This window comes from Notolepis coatsorum (assembly GCF_963971535.1).
Source record: "Notolepis coatsorum genome assembly, chromosome: 2".
NCBI classification, from domain to species: domain Eukaryota; kingdom Metazoa; phylum Chordata; class Actinopteri; order Aulopiformes; family Paralepididae; genus Notolepis; species Notolepis coatsorum.
In genome coordinates, this window is record NC_140166.1 from 75,493,411 (window position 1) to 75,512,606 (window position 19,196).

Below are 19,196 nucleotides of genomic sequence, written 5' to 3' on the forward strand. Positions count from 1 at the left end.
GGGAGCCGCCCAGTACAGCCGCAGTCTTCTACTGTTGGCCACTGAGCAGCCCCCACTGGAGCAGCTGGGGGTTAAGTGCCTTGCTCAAGGGCACTTGACGGTGGTTCTTGAGAGAGGGCAGAGCGTGAATTCAGTCCCCCCGTCCCCCCCCGTGTCTACATTTTTCTGACCAGTCCGGGGATTCAAACCGCCGACCTTTACATTCACAAGCCCACTTCTCTTCAAGCTTCTGATGCTGCCGTCGCCTGGGACCTGCTCCTCCATCTCGGTCCACGCTCACGACTTCATGGTGCAAATAGGAACCACGATGACGAGGATCACAGTGCAGGTGGCGGCTGCGATCAGCGCTCCAATCTTACAGACTTTGGTTCTGCGGAACTCCGCCTCCTTCCTCTTGAGCAGCGAATCGTAGCCTGGCGTGTAGATGTCTTCCATCCAATACTCCAGGTTGTTGGGGTTCAGGGCCTCCTGGGTCTGAAGAGACAAGGGACGTTTAGAATTAGAATTCAAGTTTCAAGTTTTGTTTCATGTGTCACGTATAAAGTACATGTACATTACAGTGAAATGCTTGGTTCTGTATGAGCCCCTGAGAATGTGCTTCATACAGTAAAAAAGTTAAAAGAAGAATAACCCATTCCCAACACTATACAAAGTATACTATATACAACTAAAGTACAACCTAAAGTAGCTACAATGAAGTAATAAGGCAGACAATGAGGTACAAAAATGCAAACTGTTTTTTATGTACTATGCAAAAAGTAAGTATGGATGTAGTGCACATCTTTTTGTAATAAATAGATCAAGTCAAGTCAAGTCAAGAGTTTTAATTGTCACGGCATACAGGTATACAATGAAATGCGGGTGGTCTTGCCCGCAACGATGTGCAATACAGTGGTACATATAATAGAATCAAAAGAAGAAACAACATTGTGCAGTAACAGGTAGCAGGTAACATGGAGTGACATCTCGGTATCTGTACATAGTTATTTACAGCGCATGTGTGACATGCTAGTTAGCTTTGGTAGTGCAATACACTGTTCCTGTTATTCTAATTTAAAGTGTCCTTTCCTTTGGCCATAAGTGTGCGTGTGTGCGACATGAGTGTGTGCCCGCTCATGTTAAAGTGTTAAGTGGCTGCTCGTGTGTGAGCGTGCACAGTGTGCATGTCGTGTGTGTGTTCATGTGTGCTTGTGTGTGGACAGTTCAATGTTCTGAGCACTCAATGTACATTGTTCATGGCTCTGATGGCCTGGGGGAAGAAGCTGAGCCTAAGCCGCTCTGTCCTAGTAGCTGGGATTTGCAGGCGTCTGCCTGACCTCAGCAGCTGAAATAGGCTGTTATTGGGGTGGTGAGGGTCTTTCATTATCCTGCAGGCTCTGGATTTGCACCTCTTGTTGTATAGAACCTGCAGGGGGGGTAGTGCAATACCCGTGGTACGCTCGGCTGAGCGCACCACTTTCTGTAGGGCCTTCTTGTCCTGTGCCGTGCTGTTTCCATACCAGGCAGTGATGTTTCCGGTCAGGATGCTCTCTACAGCTCCTGAGTAGAAGGACTGGAGTATCTTCCCCGATACTCTGAACTTCCTTAACTGTCTCAGGTGGTAGAGACGCTGTTTCGCCTTCTTTACTACTGTGCCTATGTGTGTTGACCATGTCAGGTCCTCTGAGATGTGGACCCCCAGGTACTTGAAGCTGCTCACCCTGTCCCACTATGGTGTAGTGTTTTAATGTGTCTAAAGTGAGTGTTTAGGGTGAGTGTTTGTTTAAAGTGAGTGTGTGCATGTGGATGTGTGTGCAATGAATGTAGATGAATGGGTTAATGCTGGATAGAGTCATTGAGCATCCTGATGGCCTGGGGATAGAAGCTCCTTTTGAGTATCTCTGTACCAGCCACGAGACTCCGGTAGCGCTTGCCTGACCGCAGCAGTACAAAGAGGCAGTTGAATTAAGAATCTGTTTATTTCCCCACGTACATTTATCAGGAATTCGTCCTCTGCATTTAAACGCATCCTGACTATTTAAGAGCAGTGGGCATCCGTGGTCCAGCACCTGGGGACCCGTTCCACTTCTAACGTCGTACTTAGCATGTCTTCTAACGCCTTGGTCACCAGCGACAGTAGTGAGTCATACAACATACAAGCACTCATTCATACTCGCACCTAGACACACGCATCTGTTTGCATACACATGCATGCATGTACACGCACACACACACACACACACACACACACACACACACACACACACACACACACACACACACACACACACACACACACACACACACACACACACACACACACACACACACTTTCACCCCCATCCTAATCCTCCCGTTTATTTCTTTTGTACATAGGCTGTGCATGTGTTTGTTTGTTATTTGCTTATGTGTATGATTCTTAACACTTTCACTGCCACACACGAGATATCTCGGGTTTCCGATAGTTATGTTGAAAGCCACTCACGAGATTTCTCAGAATATTTTTTTTTTTTTAATTTTTGCGATCTGAAATCATATTGCATCACGCAAGCCTACCCGAGTATACCCGAGTGCCGCCGGCGATCATATTTGGAAAAAAGCTACCCCTATCGTCTCCCAGATGACATAAGGGATTTTGGAATGGACTCAATGAAAATGGATGGGGAAAAAAATCCGGTACTCCACATTTTCCAGTCCACTGATCCAGCCGGGGTTACCACAGTTCATTCTGGAGCCTCTCAGCCCCGCGGAATCATGTGTACTACTGTATCACGTTGGATCCATACACTTATCGATTTTTTCGAATGGTGATCAGGAATTGGAATATACCAGTTGGATACCATCTGATGTCAGGTAAGGAATCTATGTTATCAGTGTTAGGATAATTAGACTAATTTTGATGAAGATATAGGCTGTTTTGTGAAATGGGCTCTTTCGGTTTTATTGAAAAAATCCATGAGGAAATGAACACGCCGATTATCCGTGCACGCCTCGAATGGGCGTGCGTGTATGTATAATATTGATCATCTAGCGTTTATTTGAAAATGATTCATAAATAGGCCGACAAATATCAACGTTCTGGAATATTCCAGTAAAAGACGATTATCATAGAATGCCCCAGAATGGAAGGTTTTTTACCTCAAAACGGGTGCTTTTCAAAATGCTCTGAAACGGAAATGAAGCGATAAAAAACCAATCTGCCTTGACAGCACAGACTGGAAAAGTATTCTTTGATAAGCGACGGGCAGATTAGACACATAGCCATAATTTAAAACATAGATTAGGCGATATTAACGTTAACATTGAAGTGGACCGTGGCATCAAGGGGGTAAAAAGGAAAACCCGGCGTGGCACTCAAAGTGTTAACTGTGTTTTTATTTTGTTATTGGTGTGTATGTATATGTATATGTCTATGTATATATATATGTATATTTGTACTCCTGTTGGCCTCTTGGACCAGATCGACATTGTAAATAAGAAACCTGTTCTTAATGTTTTATCTGGCTAAATAAAGGTTAAGAAAGAGTACTTAGCATGTATTCTAATGCCTTGGTCACCAGCGACAGTAGTCAGTATGTACTTAGCATGTCTTCTAATTCCTTGGTCACCAGCGATAGTAGTGAGTATGTACTTAGCATGTCTTCTAACGCCTTGGTCACCAGTGACAGTAGTGAGTACTTAGCATGTCTTCTAACGCCTTGGTCACCAGCGACAGTAGTCAGTATGTACTTAGTATGTCTTCTAACCAGTGTTAATTTCGTCAGCTATTTAAAATTTAGTTTTCGTCTTAGTCATGTCTCAAATGCTCTTTTTCGTTTTAATCATATTTAGCACCTTTATCAATTTTTTGTTTAGTAAAGCTTTAGTCAACTACAGGTCTGAGCATTTTCATTTAAGTCTTTTTTGTTTAGTTTCGATTTTGTCTTTTTTGTTTAGTCTCGCCACTCAGTTACAGCCTCATAAGTTGGCGTGAGCTTTTTCTAAACAAAAAAAGCTAACGTTAGTGCTAGCTGGTTAGACTTATGTAAGCTATTTAATGTGTTCTATTGTGGTGGATCAACATAATGTAGCAATCCGTCATGCAGTAATGTAGGGAAGAAAGAGAAGAGTTTCCTTTTCTGTATGGTGCTTTATTTCCAGCTCAATATTTTACAAGTTGATACTTCCCTTCTCATACACAACACAGCTACCTGCTAATACGCTAGCTTCACAACAACAACGTAACATCCGGTCCATCCTCCCATATCTCCCGGGGGAAAACAACACCCCCAGCATAACAGTGGTGCCCCTAAGACCATACAACTTGATCGACACACAAAACCCCAGAACATTACAATAATTCACCCACGGAACGATGTGTTGGGGATAAGGGTTCCGCATGGACAGTTACGTTTGTTACTTTCCTGTCTGCAAACGAGTTCCTGTTAACACTTTGAGTGCCACTCACGGCTAATTTCGTGTTTACGATAGTTACGTTGAAAGCCACTCACGAGATTTCTCTGAATTTTTTATTTAAATTTTTTTTAGCGATCTGAAATCATATTGCATCACGCGAGCCTACACTAGCCTACCCAAGGGCCGCCGGCGATCAGATGTGAAAAAAGCGCCCCCTATCGTCTCCCAGATGACATCAGGGATTTTGGAATGGACTCAATGAAAATGGATGGGGGGAAAAAAATATTCCAGTCCACATTTTCCAGTCCACTGATGCAGCCGGGGTTACCAGAGTTCATTCTGGAGACTCTGAGCCGCGGCAAGCATGAGTTCTACTGTATACACGTTAGATCTATACACTTATCGATTTTTTTCTAATGGTGATCAGGAATTGGAATATACCAGTTGGATACCATCTGATGCCAGGTAAAGGAATCTATGTTATCAGTGTTAGGATAATCAGACTCGTTTTGATGAAGATATAAGCTTTTTTCTGATATGTGCTCCAGCGGTTTCACTGTAAAATCCATGAGGAAATGAAAATGGCTATTATCAGCGCGCGCCTCGAATGTGCGTGCGTGCACGTATACTATTGACCATCTAGCGTTTATTTGAAAACGATTCATAAATAGGCCGACAAATATCAACGTTCTGGAATATTCCAGTAAAAGGCGATTATCACAGAATGGGCTGTTTTTTTACCTCAAAACGGGTGCTTTTCAAAATGCTCTCAAACAGAAATGAAGCGATAAAAAACCAATCTGCCTTGACAGCACTGACTGGAAAATGATTATTTGATAAGCTACGGGCAGATAAGACACATAGCCATAATTTAAAACATAGATTAGGCGATATTAACGTTAACATTGGCGCCGATGGTGGCATTCAAGCACTAAGTCGTGCGCCCCCTGGTGGCACTGAAAGTGTTAACTAGCAAGTAGCAAGTAAACAGTGTTGACGTTTGTGACGACCCCCACTCTACCTGCAAATGGGTGAGTCTGCTGACTCAGAGAGCAGGGTGGAGTGGGTGGGTCGTTAGCCCAATTAGTCGCACCTGGGCAGTGAGAGCTGCCTGCACATGGACTATTTATGTTTCCATGTCTAATTCCCTCTGTCTGCGTCTCCACTCCTAGGACACAGCACCAATTTGATCTTGGATATTATATTACTACTACTACACCACACACACCACACCATACTTTCTCACTCATCCACACACTGCATTCACCACCAGTGATGCCAGTAACGTAATCTGATTACTTTTCCCAGAAAATAGTAATCTAACGCGTTAATCTTTAAAAGCCAGTAATCTGATTGCAGTTACTTGTCCAAGTGGCTGTGCGTTACTATTTCGTTACTATCTCATCATACATTCATAATGCAGGCGGAATGCAGTATTTTATTTCGTTTTCGACAGTCAAAAATACATTTTGAGCTGTTTTTCTTATTTGGGAGTGACGCCGTGTGGCAGTGAAAGGGTTACACAAGAATGTGTCCCGCGGCGTGACTGGACCATCTGTCTGTGAGTGACTCTGCTTTGGTCCAATCACATTCCCCATCCACAGTCTGCGAATCAGAGGCAGAGTAGGGCGGGTCTTCACAGCACCTCATGTGACATATGCGCCAATCGTGTGACAGCAGGGCTCCGTCGTTAGAATTCCACCCCAAAACGCTTGTCTAAACGCAAAATTAAAAGTGATTGCGGTTTCTGTTCAGACTTCCATCCCAAAACGCTCGTCTAAACGTAGCCTCAATCACTACTTTTACATGTTAAAGAGAGACTGATTGTATATTTATAGAGAGACATTTATAAAAACAATTTAATAGTTACAGTTGATATAATTGAATAGTTCAGCCTGCATTTGTTAGATGTGATACACTGGTTTTGTAAAACCACTGGCTGGCTGCTCTAATGCTGTGAGCATCATAGACTGTTGCTTTACCATACTTGATGGTACAGAAGCTGAAGCACTAGTTTAACAATTTACGTTATGTGCAGAGAAACAAGTTAAAAACAATTTATGCACTTTCAATAAAGCGTTTAAAAAAAACTGTTGGGGGAACGACGACGACTTCGTAACCTAGTTACTTTCAAAGTAACTAAGTTACTCTGATAATCAAGTAATCAGTAAAGTAACTTAGATTACTTTTTAAAGGAGTAATCAGTAATCAGTAATCAGATTACTTTTACAAGTAATCTGTGGCATCACTGTTCACCACTGATTCTGATACATCCATTTTCATTGTTTATGTCCTTTATTTGTTTGTTAGGTAGGATTAAATACATTATTTTGTTACATTGCTATCATGTGTGGACTCCTTATTTGTGACAATTGACCCGTTTGTGACACGTTGAAGTTGAATAAACCTTTAGCAAGATTTTATTTTGCAAACTACATTTTGTGTCATCGTTTTTAGTCAATGACATTGCATGAATCATTTCGTCACGTTAATGTCACATGATCTCCATTAACGTGACGTCTCGTCTCATTTTCGTCAGGGGAAAAGCTCCGTTGACGACCATATTAAATAATTTTCGCTGACTAAATTAACACTGCTTCTAACGCCTTGGTCACCAGAGACAGTAGTGAGTATTGTCTTTTCTGGAGGCAGACAGTTGAAAATACATTTGAGAGAGAGGATGTGTGGCAGTCAGTGGTGGAAAGTAACTAAGTATTTTAAGTACTGTACTTAAGTACAATTTCGAGCTACTTTAATTTTAGGGAACTTTGGTATGGTATGGTATGGACTATTTCTTAATCCCCGAGGGGAAACATGGTTTGCCACCAGAGCGAATACAAATATACAAACATGAAAGAAACAATTACATGATACAATACAGGATACACAACACAGTAGGAGAGCCTTTCAAAACAGTGCTAACGGTGTTCGTTAAAAGATTTAATCGCAGCAGGAACAAAGGACCTTCTTAACACTTTGGATGCCGTTCACGTAGAGCTACGTTTCTGTCGCACGATCGTTGAGTGCCGGAAACGTATTTCTTTTATTCGCTATTGCCATTCATAATTCAGCGGGGCACCTTGTGCATACTGTTCTGAGTGTGTCTGAGCTGGCAGACAGTCTTATACCGCCCTCTAACGCATTCGGCCATTATTGCACCCCGTTAGAAACGGGTTCGTTTATTTTCTCTACTGAGCTGCGGTGTGGGGGCGGGTCCTAAACACTCCGGCAAAACACACGCTTGTAGGGATGGTTTGGACTACTGACCCCGCCCGCCCATTGAAGTGCAATGCCCAACAACATCGGAGACAGGATCGCTGTGGATAACTGGAATGGCGATGAGATTATTGGATTCTTTTTTTTGCATTACATCAGAGACCAGGTATGGCCACTATATATGAAAGCTTGCGTTGATCTGATATTTATTTCTACAGCTATTGAAGCTATCTGTGTTTTATGTGTATGGCTGTTTGTCGTTGGGTTGCAGGAGGGGGCGGGGGGGGGGGGGGGGTGATGGCGCACCGGTCTAAACCACATTGCATGCGTGCACGACGAAGGATAATAATGATGATCTAGCATTGATTTCAGGAAGATCCGATAATCAGGCGAAAAATTACAACGTGTTTATTGAATTACACAAAAACACTGTTTTCGTGTCTTTTCCCTGGAATTGCTCCCAAGCCGCCGGACTATGTTCATATTCAAAACGGTATAACACGGAAATGTACAAATGACAAAATTATCCGTTTTTTGCACGTTGACCAGAAGCAGCTCAATGAGACTCGACAGCGTTATTAGACCCATAGCTATACTATAAAATATAGGTTTAGCTCTACAAACTACAACTACGTTTACATGGGTTTAATGGGCGGCACGGAAGGGGTCACTTCCCGGAAGGGGCGTGGCACCCAATGTGTTAATCGCTCAGTAGAGCATTGAGGCATCAACAACTCATCACTGAATGAGCTTCGCAGAGCATCAAACATACTGAACAGTGGGTGGCCTTCAAAGGATAAAACAGTGTTCAGTTTAGTTCTAGTTCGCTTGGCTATGATGATCTCCAGGGAATCAGGAGGGAGGCCAATCACTGAGCCAGCCTTTTTAATGATTTTATTTATACGGTTTTTGTCAGAAACCGTGATGCTGCCCCCCCAGCAGAGAACAGCGTTAAACAGACAGGATACCTTGATACTTTTGCTCCACTACATTTCAAGGGAAATATTGTACTTTTTACTCCACTACATTTATCTGAACCCATGAGTTTCTAGTTACTTTGAAGAAAAGGATTTTGCACAGAAAACATAATACTAAATAAAAAATTTATGAAGATGATACACTTTCACATTTGAAGCATGTCAACTTCAAGAGGATGTCATCAGAGCAGCATAACTGGACCACATACCACGTTAACACAATCTATAGAGGTCAATGGATACACACACATCATGTAGAATGTGTACTTTTACTTTAGATACTTAAGTACATCCAATGGAAAATACTTCCCTTCTTTTACTTAAAGTAGAATTTGACTCTCTCTGGGTATTTCTACTTTTACTTAAGTAAAGGAACTGTGTACTTCTTCCACCACTGCATAAAACACACATAACAAAACACATTCCCCCCTTGAGTAAGACAATAAATAAAATATATGAATAAATCTAAAAAAGGGAATCAGGGGAATACAGCACACCGCAAATGGATTTCCAATACGGGCATAATAAAGTCTAGTCTGGCATGCACACATTCCTTTCCATTGATTTACTGTGTATAATATATATATCATATATAATGTAGTGTAATATATTACTCGTCCCAGCCTGCCACCATCACAAACAACCCCAAACGAAAAGGAAACCTGTGGGATCCATTGCATTGGGGTTCATAATGTAAAACAGAGAGAAGAGAAAGAGACTATTCTAATTCTCAAGGTCTATCAGAGAGGGATATTTGAACAATATCCAATATCATGTACAGCAGTGGTTCTCAAACTGTGGTACGCGTACCACTAGTGGTACTTGGTGGTACTGCTGGTGGTACTTGAAAACATTTACAAAAAAGCACACATTTTATTTTAATTTTTTTTCAGTCAGGCCACTGAACTTAGAAGCAGGCCAGGCCAGTGTTTCTGGTTGTGGCGGCGCGATAGTTAGATAACCTAAGTGGGGAACAACCAGGAGATCACTGTGACAGAGAGTAATTCAGTCTAAACAGTCATAAATCTTTAATTCAACTTCAGCCCTGATCATAACCTTTTTTTTTTTTTTTTTTTTGTAATGTCAGATAAAAAATGAAATACTCCCACTTTTCTGAAAAGAGTTGGTGTTAAATCTGACATTACAAAAAATCCATCAAAATATGTGTTGCTGCTAATCATTGACACATGCCTAGTCTGTAATAATGTACTTTGCATTTGATATATTGAAAATATTTTACTTTGTGTGTTTCTTTTAACAATAATTTGTGATGCCATCACACAAACTGGCATTTAAAGGGTAAACATTCAAAGATGTATTGAATATGTGTTTTCTTTTCTTTTTTACAATAATTTGTGATGCCCATCACAAACACTGGCATTTAAAGGGTAGAAATTCAAAAAGTCCTGCACCAAAATGCATGTGTGTGTGTGTGTGTGTGTGTGTGTGTGTGTGTGTGTGTGTGTGTGTGTGTGTGTGTGTGTGTGTGTGTGTGTGTGTGTGTGTGTGTGTGAGAGAGAGAATGATGGACAATTGCTTGCTGTGTGAGAGAGAGAGAGATAGAGATAGAGAGAGAATTAAGTACATTTGCTGAAATACAGTTGTTCTTAATTTTCTCACTTGCTATGTGAGAATGTTAGTTTTTATGTTCTCAATGCCCCTTGCATTGTATTAGTTGTGTGGAAGCGTTTGCTAGTTCTAGTGCTATCCCTTTGTACATTGTGGCTGTGTCTGACAAAAGTTAACAATAAATAATGGTATTAGGAATACATTTGCCTCCTGCGTGAACTGTGCATAGCTGAATAGACTGTATTTTAACGCCGGTCATATGGTGGTACTTGGAGAGCCAGCTACATTCTCAGGTGGTACTTGGTGTAAAAAGTTTGAGAACCACTGATGTACAGTAACTCTACGTACCTTCCAAATTCTTTTTATGGAATTGTATCGGATGAACCTCACAGTGTGTACTTCATTTTTCCTCATATAATAGAAGGTATTCCTGATCCGCTGCGAAACGGAAGAGTTGCGTTGTTCCATTGGATCAGACAACAAGCGAGCAGTGTACAGAATGCCAAGAAGCCACACTTCCTGAAAAGAACAGTGCTTTATAGAGCCAGTATAATTTGCAATAATTTACCTCTTGATATCCGCAAAGAAAAAAATGAAATATTGTTCAAAGAGAGACTTTGAAGATGCACTTATTAAGTGTTTGATGACAGGTTGGTTCATTTTCTTTGTTTGTTTAGTTGGGTTGATTGGACGCTTATAGAGATATTTGCTTTTGGTTCATGTTGTGTAGGATGACAATGACTCATTGGGTTAAACTGGATTTGTTTTTATATTTTTACTGTATCAATAATTGTATGGTCTTCTGTGAATTTCACTTATTTCTTTTATTTTGTTAATTATATTTGTAATTATGTACTGTATTAATTTATAATTAGTTGTAATGTTGATTGTGTGTGGACCCCAGGAAGATTAGCAAACTGCTACTGCATAAGCTAATGGATATCCTTTAAATAAACAAATAAACACTCCAGGTTGTTCCCTGAGTGGACATCAGAGGGTACTCCATAAAGGGCTATAACAGTGCAGCGGGTCTATAGTAACTTCAAGGAGTGTCTTACATACAGAAGTCCAGCTGGTCGCATGCTGTAATTAAGTCTGGGAAATCTGCCAGCTTCGTTTTAGTCCAATGTGCCTGATGTAGTATTTTACACTGTCTGGCACAGAGAGAGGAGATGTGGACTCGTTTTAATATATCATCCAAATGTCCAAATGTTATGTCCAGGTCCTGTTCCCATTTGTGTTTAATGGTGGTGAGGGAGGAGTCTTGTTGACCAGACAATGTGCCATGTAGGTTAGATAGTATGCCTTTGAATGATGAAACAGGTGCTAATATCAGAATTTGGCGGAAGTTCTGGAAATGTAGGATACAGTTTCCGGACAAAATCACGCACCCGCAGGTATCGGAAAAAGTCCAGATGGAATCTTGTCATGGCAGAAGCTTTCCCCATAGACATGTCCGCTGTTTAAAAACATACAGTGTTTGAGCCAATCAGCAATACCAACTGAGTCACGTGACTAAGTTTCCCACTACCTGCGCAAGCTGCTACGCTAAAAGAAGTACAACGGGGCTCTATGGAGAAACCATGGCACTCCGCTGACTAAAAGTGGATGTTATTTAGCCAAATCAGCATGCCTGTGAGTGTGAGTCTGTCACCTTTTAAATATCTAGCTTTGGCATGGATTGATTGTTTAGATCGCTAGCATGGCTAACAAATGCAAATATATTGTAGTCTGCCCCGTTGTTCTGACCAGGATTACTTTAGTTCCTTTTTGCACCAAAGATGCGCGCGCACACAGAGTCTGACGTATACAGCGAACAGGTCTATTGTGTGTGGGGATGGCAGATTGAACCTGTGCGCATTGATTGCCTCAATGTGAGACAGGTGCGCTGACACACCTGCCCCTAAGTCTAATTAGCCTGACTCAGGATGCGGTTTACTTTTATCAACTGAGCTCTATAAAACTGTCAGCATTTTTAAGCGGATATTCAAGTTGAAGGATGTCTATGTTTTTCAATATGTATATAATGTATATTTCTCTGGGTGTCGTTGGGTCGATGGGCTGCTGTGTGTTCCCTGGTGCCACAGGGAATGCATAGTGGGCATCGGCTAATGAGATCCAGTTTTGACGGGATGCTGTCTTCCTTCCTCTGGCACAAAGGAGGGGGGGCCGTGTACGTTAAAACGACAGCCGAGTATGATTGAAAAACCAAGTCGTTTGTTGATTCTGACGGTTGATTGAAGAATCAAAAGGGAGGAATGAAGGATGTCTATGTTTTTCAATATGTATATAATGTATATATATCGGTGGGTGACAGCATCTACTCAGACGGATCTATATATCTTAAAAGTAGGGCAGCCAGTTCTGTGTCTCCACGGTAGCAAGCAGAGCCCAGTGCTCCGAGGTCGTTCGGCAGCTTGTACCATAAACAACTAGATAAGCACTGAGCAGGCAGAATGGTCAGAGAGAACAACTGGAGAGGTTGACATCAATAGAACGGACGTTTAGGGCCCTTTCTCACTCACTGCTCTGTGTCGAATCAGACCCGGCTCGCATCAGAAAAGGGTGTGTCTGTCTGAGTGAGAACGCTGTCCCCCGTCCCCGCCCCCCGCTGATTCGTCCCCGGGGGCGCTGAACCGGGGCCGGTGAAATAGGTGGTCTCAGGTGCGCACTAGTGGGGGCGGTTAGGCCTGGCAATTTTGTTTGCCATTGCTATGTCTATACATTGTTCGAATGCATTTATTTCTATTAGACCAGTGGTGCCCAACCAGTCGGCCGTGGTCGACCAGTAGATCAATGACCTGCAATATAATTGCCACAAGCGATGGGATAATGTTAGCTTCTGAACAGGCTAGCTAACTAGCGTTAGCCGTTAGCCATTGCCTGTATACTATACTTTCTTGTTCGAATGCATTTATTTCTATTAGACCAGTGGTGCCCAACCAGTCGGCCGTGGTCGACCAGTAGATCAATGACATTCAATATAATGCATATAATCGATGCAGCAATGTTACTAGTAAAGGCTAAGCTAACTAGCGTTTAGCCGTTAGCTTAGCGCTATCGTTAAAACGCTCAAAAGCGGACTCTACAACACCATCCATTCGTGATAAAATGGGGTGGGTTATATTGACAAGGCTTGACAACAGAGGTTCAAATATAACTTCATATTTATTGGCAATTTGTTCATTTTATATCAGCATCCAGAGTCCGCAGTCGTGTTAAGACATTCCTGTTTACATTTTCGAACGTGACATCATCGCCTACGGCAAGCGTAAACGCTCAAAAGGCAAACTGTAAACAGAACCCGAAGCGAACCAAGACTGCAGTGTGTACACAAACTAGAGACGGGAGAGGGGGGGGGGGGGGGTTCGCACTCTGACCCGGAATGAGGGCGGTACGCGACCGGTACGGACAGAATGAGTGAGTGAGAAAGGGCCCTTAGTGTGTGTTAAAGGTAAACAGCAGTTGTCATGACAGCGTGTCACATAGCAACGAGAAGAGGGGCCGGGCCTGTCGTTGCTATGGCGAGAATAATATAATGTGAGTTGTTCCGGGTGTAAGTTAGATTGAGCTACGACACACAGAGGAGAAGCGTTGATCAGAGACTTTGAAACGGCTCCCTCCTCCCCTCGCAAAGGGGGGGGGGGGCAGCAACGTGTGTGTGTGTGTGTGTGTGTGTGTGTGTGTGTGTGTGTGTGTGTGTGAGTGTGTGTGTGTGTGTGTGTGTCTGTGTGTGTGTGTGTGCATGCACATGTTTTCGTGTTCAACTTTAAACTATTGTGCAACCTTATACACTGTACTTAAATAAATAACATATTACAACTTACCCTTGTGTTTGCTATTTTATTGCAAATGTGTTTTTAAGTCACAGGAAATAACAGCAAATGGCGTATTGCAATTTCTTTCGTCTGACCACCCCCTAGATGAGACTCTCTCTCTCTCATCTTGTTTGAATGTCCTGGGGAAAGCCCTGATTAGGCAAATTGGTTTGTTGATACATGAATATTGCAGGTAACACAGGGACGTTGCAGGTAACACAGGGATGTTGCAGGCGGTACGGTGGTGTAGTGGTTAACACTAGGGATGCTCGATATTGGCTTTTTTACCGATACCGATATTGTCCAACTCTTAATTTCCGATACCGATATATGCAGGGTTTCCCCCCCCCCAAAAATGGAATAATTTCAGGTAATTAACATTACATATCTCTTGTTGTGGAATTAACACAACATTATGCATACTTTTGATAATAAATAAAATCAGAATTTGTTCTTACTTGCTTGCCTGGGTAAATAAAGGTTATAGAAATGTAAAAAAAAAAAAAAATTTAAACCGATACAGATATTTTCCGATATCACATTTTAATGCCGATATCGGTAGGCCGATAATATCGGACATCCCTACTGTAGTTAACACTGTCGCCTCACAGCTGGGTTCGATTCCCGGGCCTTTCTGTGTGGAGTTTCCCCTCCCGATAAGATAAAAACATGCACAACAGATCGCTACCGCTGTCGTGTCCCTGATGAAGACGGACAGTACCCGGGCGTGGCACTCGCTGCAGCCCTTGTCTGCTCCCGGCTGCCCTTGGGGGGGGGGGGCGACGAGATGGGAGGTGCAGAGAACAGTTTGTCAGTGACTCAGTGCGTGTGCGTGTGTGTGTGTGTGTGTGTTAATCTGCATGACAATTAAAGACTTCTACTACTTCTACTTCTAATGCGGTGGGATACCCCTTTAACAATAGAAGATGAGACATCTGTACATAGAACACTAGCCTCCTAGAAGCAGCCATGCCTGTATCTATCTCACACAGCAATTATTCAATGTATGAACATGTGCAATTATGCTGACAATCTCTTATTCTACTGGATAAAATAATTGGCTAAATGACCCAAAAGTGGTGTGTACATGTGAATGTTGAGTTTATTTTTGGAGCTTGGCAATAATGAAAGCTGAGGCATGGGTATTGGGATCATAAACTGATTGTAGCAATAAAATGTCTGGAAACAGCCAGATTAATGGTGTTTTGTTCTGTTCTCTCACACGCGATTCCTGATAGCTGCTTTATCCATTTGATTCTTTCACAGATTCTCTCATTTCAAGTCTTAGAGAGAGAGAGAGAAAGAGAGCGAGAGAGAGAGAGAGAGAGAGAGAGAGAGAGAGAGAGAGAGAGAGAGAGAGAGAGAGAGAGAGAGAGAGAGAGAGGGGAGGGGGGCATACAGAGAAAGAGAGCGAGAGACAGACAGAAACAGAAAGATAGACAGAGAGAGAGATACACAGACAGAAACAGAAAGATAGACAGAGAGAGACAGACAGGCAGGGGCACATATACAGATAAAACAACAAACTGAGAGAGACATGGTAGACAAAGAGGCAGTGATAAAGAGACAGACAGGTAGACAAAGAGGCAGTGATAAAGAGACAGGTAGACAAAGAGGCAGTGAGAGAGACAGACAGGTAGCCAAAGAGGCAGTGAGAGAGACAGACAGGTAGACAAAGAGGCAGTGATAAAGAGACAGGTAGACAAAGAGGCAGTGAGAGAGACAGACAGGTAGACAAAGAGGCAGTGAGAGAGACAGACAGGTAGACAAAGAGGCAGTGAGAGAGACAGACAGGTAGACAAAGAGGCAGTGATAAAGAGACAGGTAGACAAAGAGGCAGTGAGAAAGACAGACAGGTAGACAAAGAGGCAGTGAGAGAGACTGACAGGTAGACAAAGAGGCAGTGAGAGAGACAGACAGGTAGACAAAGAGGCAGTGAGAGAGACAGACAGGTAGACAAAGAGACAGTGAGAGAGACAGACAGGTAGACAAAGATATGTTGAGAGACTGACAGGTAGACAAAGACCGTGAGAGAGACAGACAGGTAGACAAAGAGGCAGTGAGAGAGACAGACAGGTAGACAAAGAGACAGTGAAAAAGACAGACATGTAGACAAAGAAACAGTGAAAAAGACAGACATGTAGACAAAGAGGCAGTGAGAGAGACAGACAGGTAGACAAAGAGGCAGTGAGAGAGACAGACAGGTAGACAAAGATATGTTGAGAGACTGACAGGTAGACAAAGACCGTGAGAGAGAGAGACAGGTAGACAAAGAGGCAGTGAGAGAGACTGACAGGTAGACAAAGAGACAGTGAAAAAGACAGACATGTAGACAAAGAGGCAGTGAGAGAGACAGACAGGTAGACAAAGAGGCAGTGAGAGAGACAGACAGGTAGACAAAGAGACAGTGAGAGAGACAGACAGGTAGACAAAGAGGCAGTGAGAGAGACAGACAGGTAGACAAAGAGATGTTGAGAGACTGACAGGTAGACAAAGTCCGTGAGAGAGAGACAGGTAGACAAAGAGGCAGTGAGAGGGACAGACAGGTAGACAAAGAGGCAGTGAGAGAGACAGACAGGTAGACAAAGAGATGTTGAGAGACTGACAGGTAGACAAAGACCGTGAGAGAGAGACAGGTAGACAAAGAGGCAGTGAGAGGGACAGACAGGTAGACAAAGAGGCAGTGAGAGAGACAGACAGGTATACAAAGAGACAGTGAGAGAGACAGACAGGTAGACAAAGAGACGTTGAGAGACAGCCAGGTATACAAAGAGACAGACAGGTAGACAAAGAGACAGACAGGTAGACAAAGAGGCAGTGAGAGAGACAGACCGGTAGACAAAGAGACAGTGAGAGAGACAGACAGGTAGACAAATAGACAGACAGGTAGACAAAGAGACAGACAGGCAGACAAAGAGGCAGTGAGAAAGACAGACCGGTAGACAAAGAGACAGTGAGAGAGACAGCCAGGTATACAAAGAGACAGACAGGTAGACAAAGAGACAGACCGGTAGACAAAGAGACAGTGAGAGAGACAGCCAGGTAGACAAAGAGACAGACAGGTAGACAAAGAGGCAGTGATAGAGACAGACCGGTAGACAAAGAGACAGTGAGAGAGAGAGACAGGTATACAAAGAGACAGACAGGTAGACAAAGAGACAGACAGGTAGACAAAGAGACAGTGAGATAGACAGACAGGTAGACAAAGAGACAGACAGGTAGACAAAGAGACAGACAGGTAGACAAAGAGGCAGTGAGAGAGACAGACCGGTAGACAAAGAGACAGTGAGAGAGACAGACAGGTAGACAAAGAGACAGACAGGTAGACAAAGAGACAGTGAGATAGACAGACAGGTAGACAAAGAGACAGACAGGTAGACACAGATACCATGAGAGACAGACAGGTAGACAAAGAGACAGTGAGAGAGACAGACATGGTAGGCAAAGAGACAGTGAGAGAGACAGACAGGCAGACAAAGACCGGGGGATGAAAACAAGGTGAGGAGGGACACAAGGACAGCTGGAGAGCTGCGGAGCACGAGGTGCCACCTGCGCACACGTCCAACAGAACCTCCCTGCCAGGTCGTCTGAGTGACTGAGTGAGTGACAACAGTTTGCCGCGCCTATAGCCCCCAGCGGCAGTCCTGCGCGCTGTGTGGGAAGAGAGCGGTGACCTCTACACACTCTACTTTCCACTGCTCTGCAAGGTGCTTTCCTCTGTCACACCCATGCCTCATCCCTACAGTATGGTGTGTAGGCACAGAATAGAATAGAATAGAATAGAAGTACTTTATTGATCCCGAGGGAAATTCAGCACTACAGATCGCTCACAATAAACAATTTAGGTAGTCAAAATCTAAAATCACAAATGAGAATAAAGATACAGTCTGGGATATACATTCTGAATATGTATATACATTAGTGTTGTCAAAAATATCGAAAAATCTATACATATCGATTCTGAGAATGCAAACTCGGTGCAAGACCCCAGAATAATATGGATGTCGGTAAAGGGTATGATCAAGGATTTCACTGATAGATTTTCCTCCAAAATGTGCAAGAATCAATGCACAAAACTGTCTGAACTGGAAACGCTTTACTCAACGTTATTTAATTCTTTAAAATACAACAACTCAACTAGACTAGAAAATCAAGTTAACGTACTAAAAACAGAGATCAATGCCATATACAGACAACAATCGGAAATGCAAATACGCAGCACAAGACAACAGCAGTACTCCCAAGGTTCTAAACCTAGTCACCTATTAGCCATGCGATTAAGAATTAATGCAAAATTTGCAGATATAACTACCATTAGAGCACAACAAGTACTTGAAACAGACCCCAAAATAATAAACGATACATTCAAAGAATTCTACTCCGACTTATATAAATCAGAAACGACCTTCGATCAAAACAAAATGGACACATATCTTAATCAAATTATTCTCCCTAAACTTTCAGAGGATGACGCTAAACAGTTAGAAACACCGATCACACTAGAGGAACTCAAGAAGGCCATATCCGAAATGCAAAATGGTAAGGCTCCTGGAAGAGACGGTATCCCATCAGAAATGTACCTTTCTTGTTGGGACATAATTGGACCCTTATTACTAAATATGATCTTATACTCAGTCAAGGAGGGGAACTTCCATAAAAACGACAATATTGCACTCATTTCAGTCCTTCTCAAAAAATACAAAGACCCCACCGAGTGCGGTAGTTACAGACCCTTAAGCCTCCTCGGAACCGATGTCAAACTGTACTCTAAGGTATTAGCCATCAGATTACAAAAGCATATGACGTCTTTAGTTCATCCGGACCAAACTGGCTTCATAAGAGGTCGCCTGATCACTGATAACATAAGACGAATACTGCACGTACTAGATGCAGACAAGGACGACACCATACCTAAGGCAATGCTGTCCCTGGATGCTATGAAAGCCTTTGACAGGCTGGAATGGTCGTATCTATGGGCAGTATTAGAAAGGATGGGGTTAGGAAAAGGATTCATTGATATGATTAAAGTATTATACAAAGACCCATCGGCCATGATTACAACAGGTACAATCATCTCCAAAATCTTTCCGGTATCACGCTCAGCCAGACAGGGTTGCCCTCTAAGTCCCGGACTATTCGATCTATCATTAGAGCCTTTAGCACAATATATAAGACAATCCCAATCCATAGAACCAATCGTAATCAAGGGCACACAACATAAAATTAGTTTATATGCGGACGA

At 42.7% G+C, this 19,196-nt stretch overlaps 1 protein-coding gene across 1 annotated transcript in view; it reads right to left on the reverse strand.

Annotated features, from left to right (window-relative positions):
• Positions 1–276: 276 nt before the first annotated feature.
• minar1 (membrane integral NOTCH2 associated receptor 1) overlaps positions 277–19,196 on the reverse strand; it is a gene marked incomplete at both ends in the record, with an annotated part of 121,018 nt that continues 102,098 nt past the window's right edge. Inside the window, one exon of the mRNA XM_084308810.1 lies at positions 277–474. Within this exon, the coding sequence (XP_084164936.1) occupies positions 277–474 (198 nt within the window). The remainder of the gene's footprint in view (positions 475–19,196) is intronic.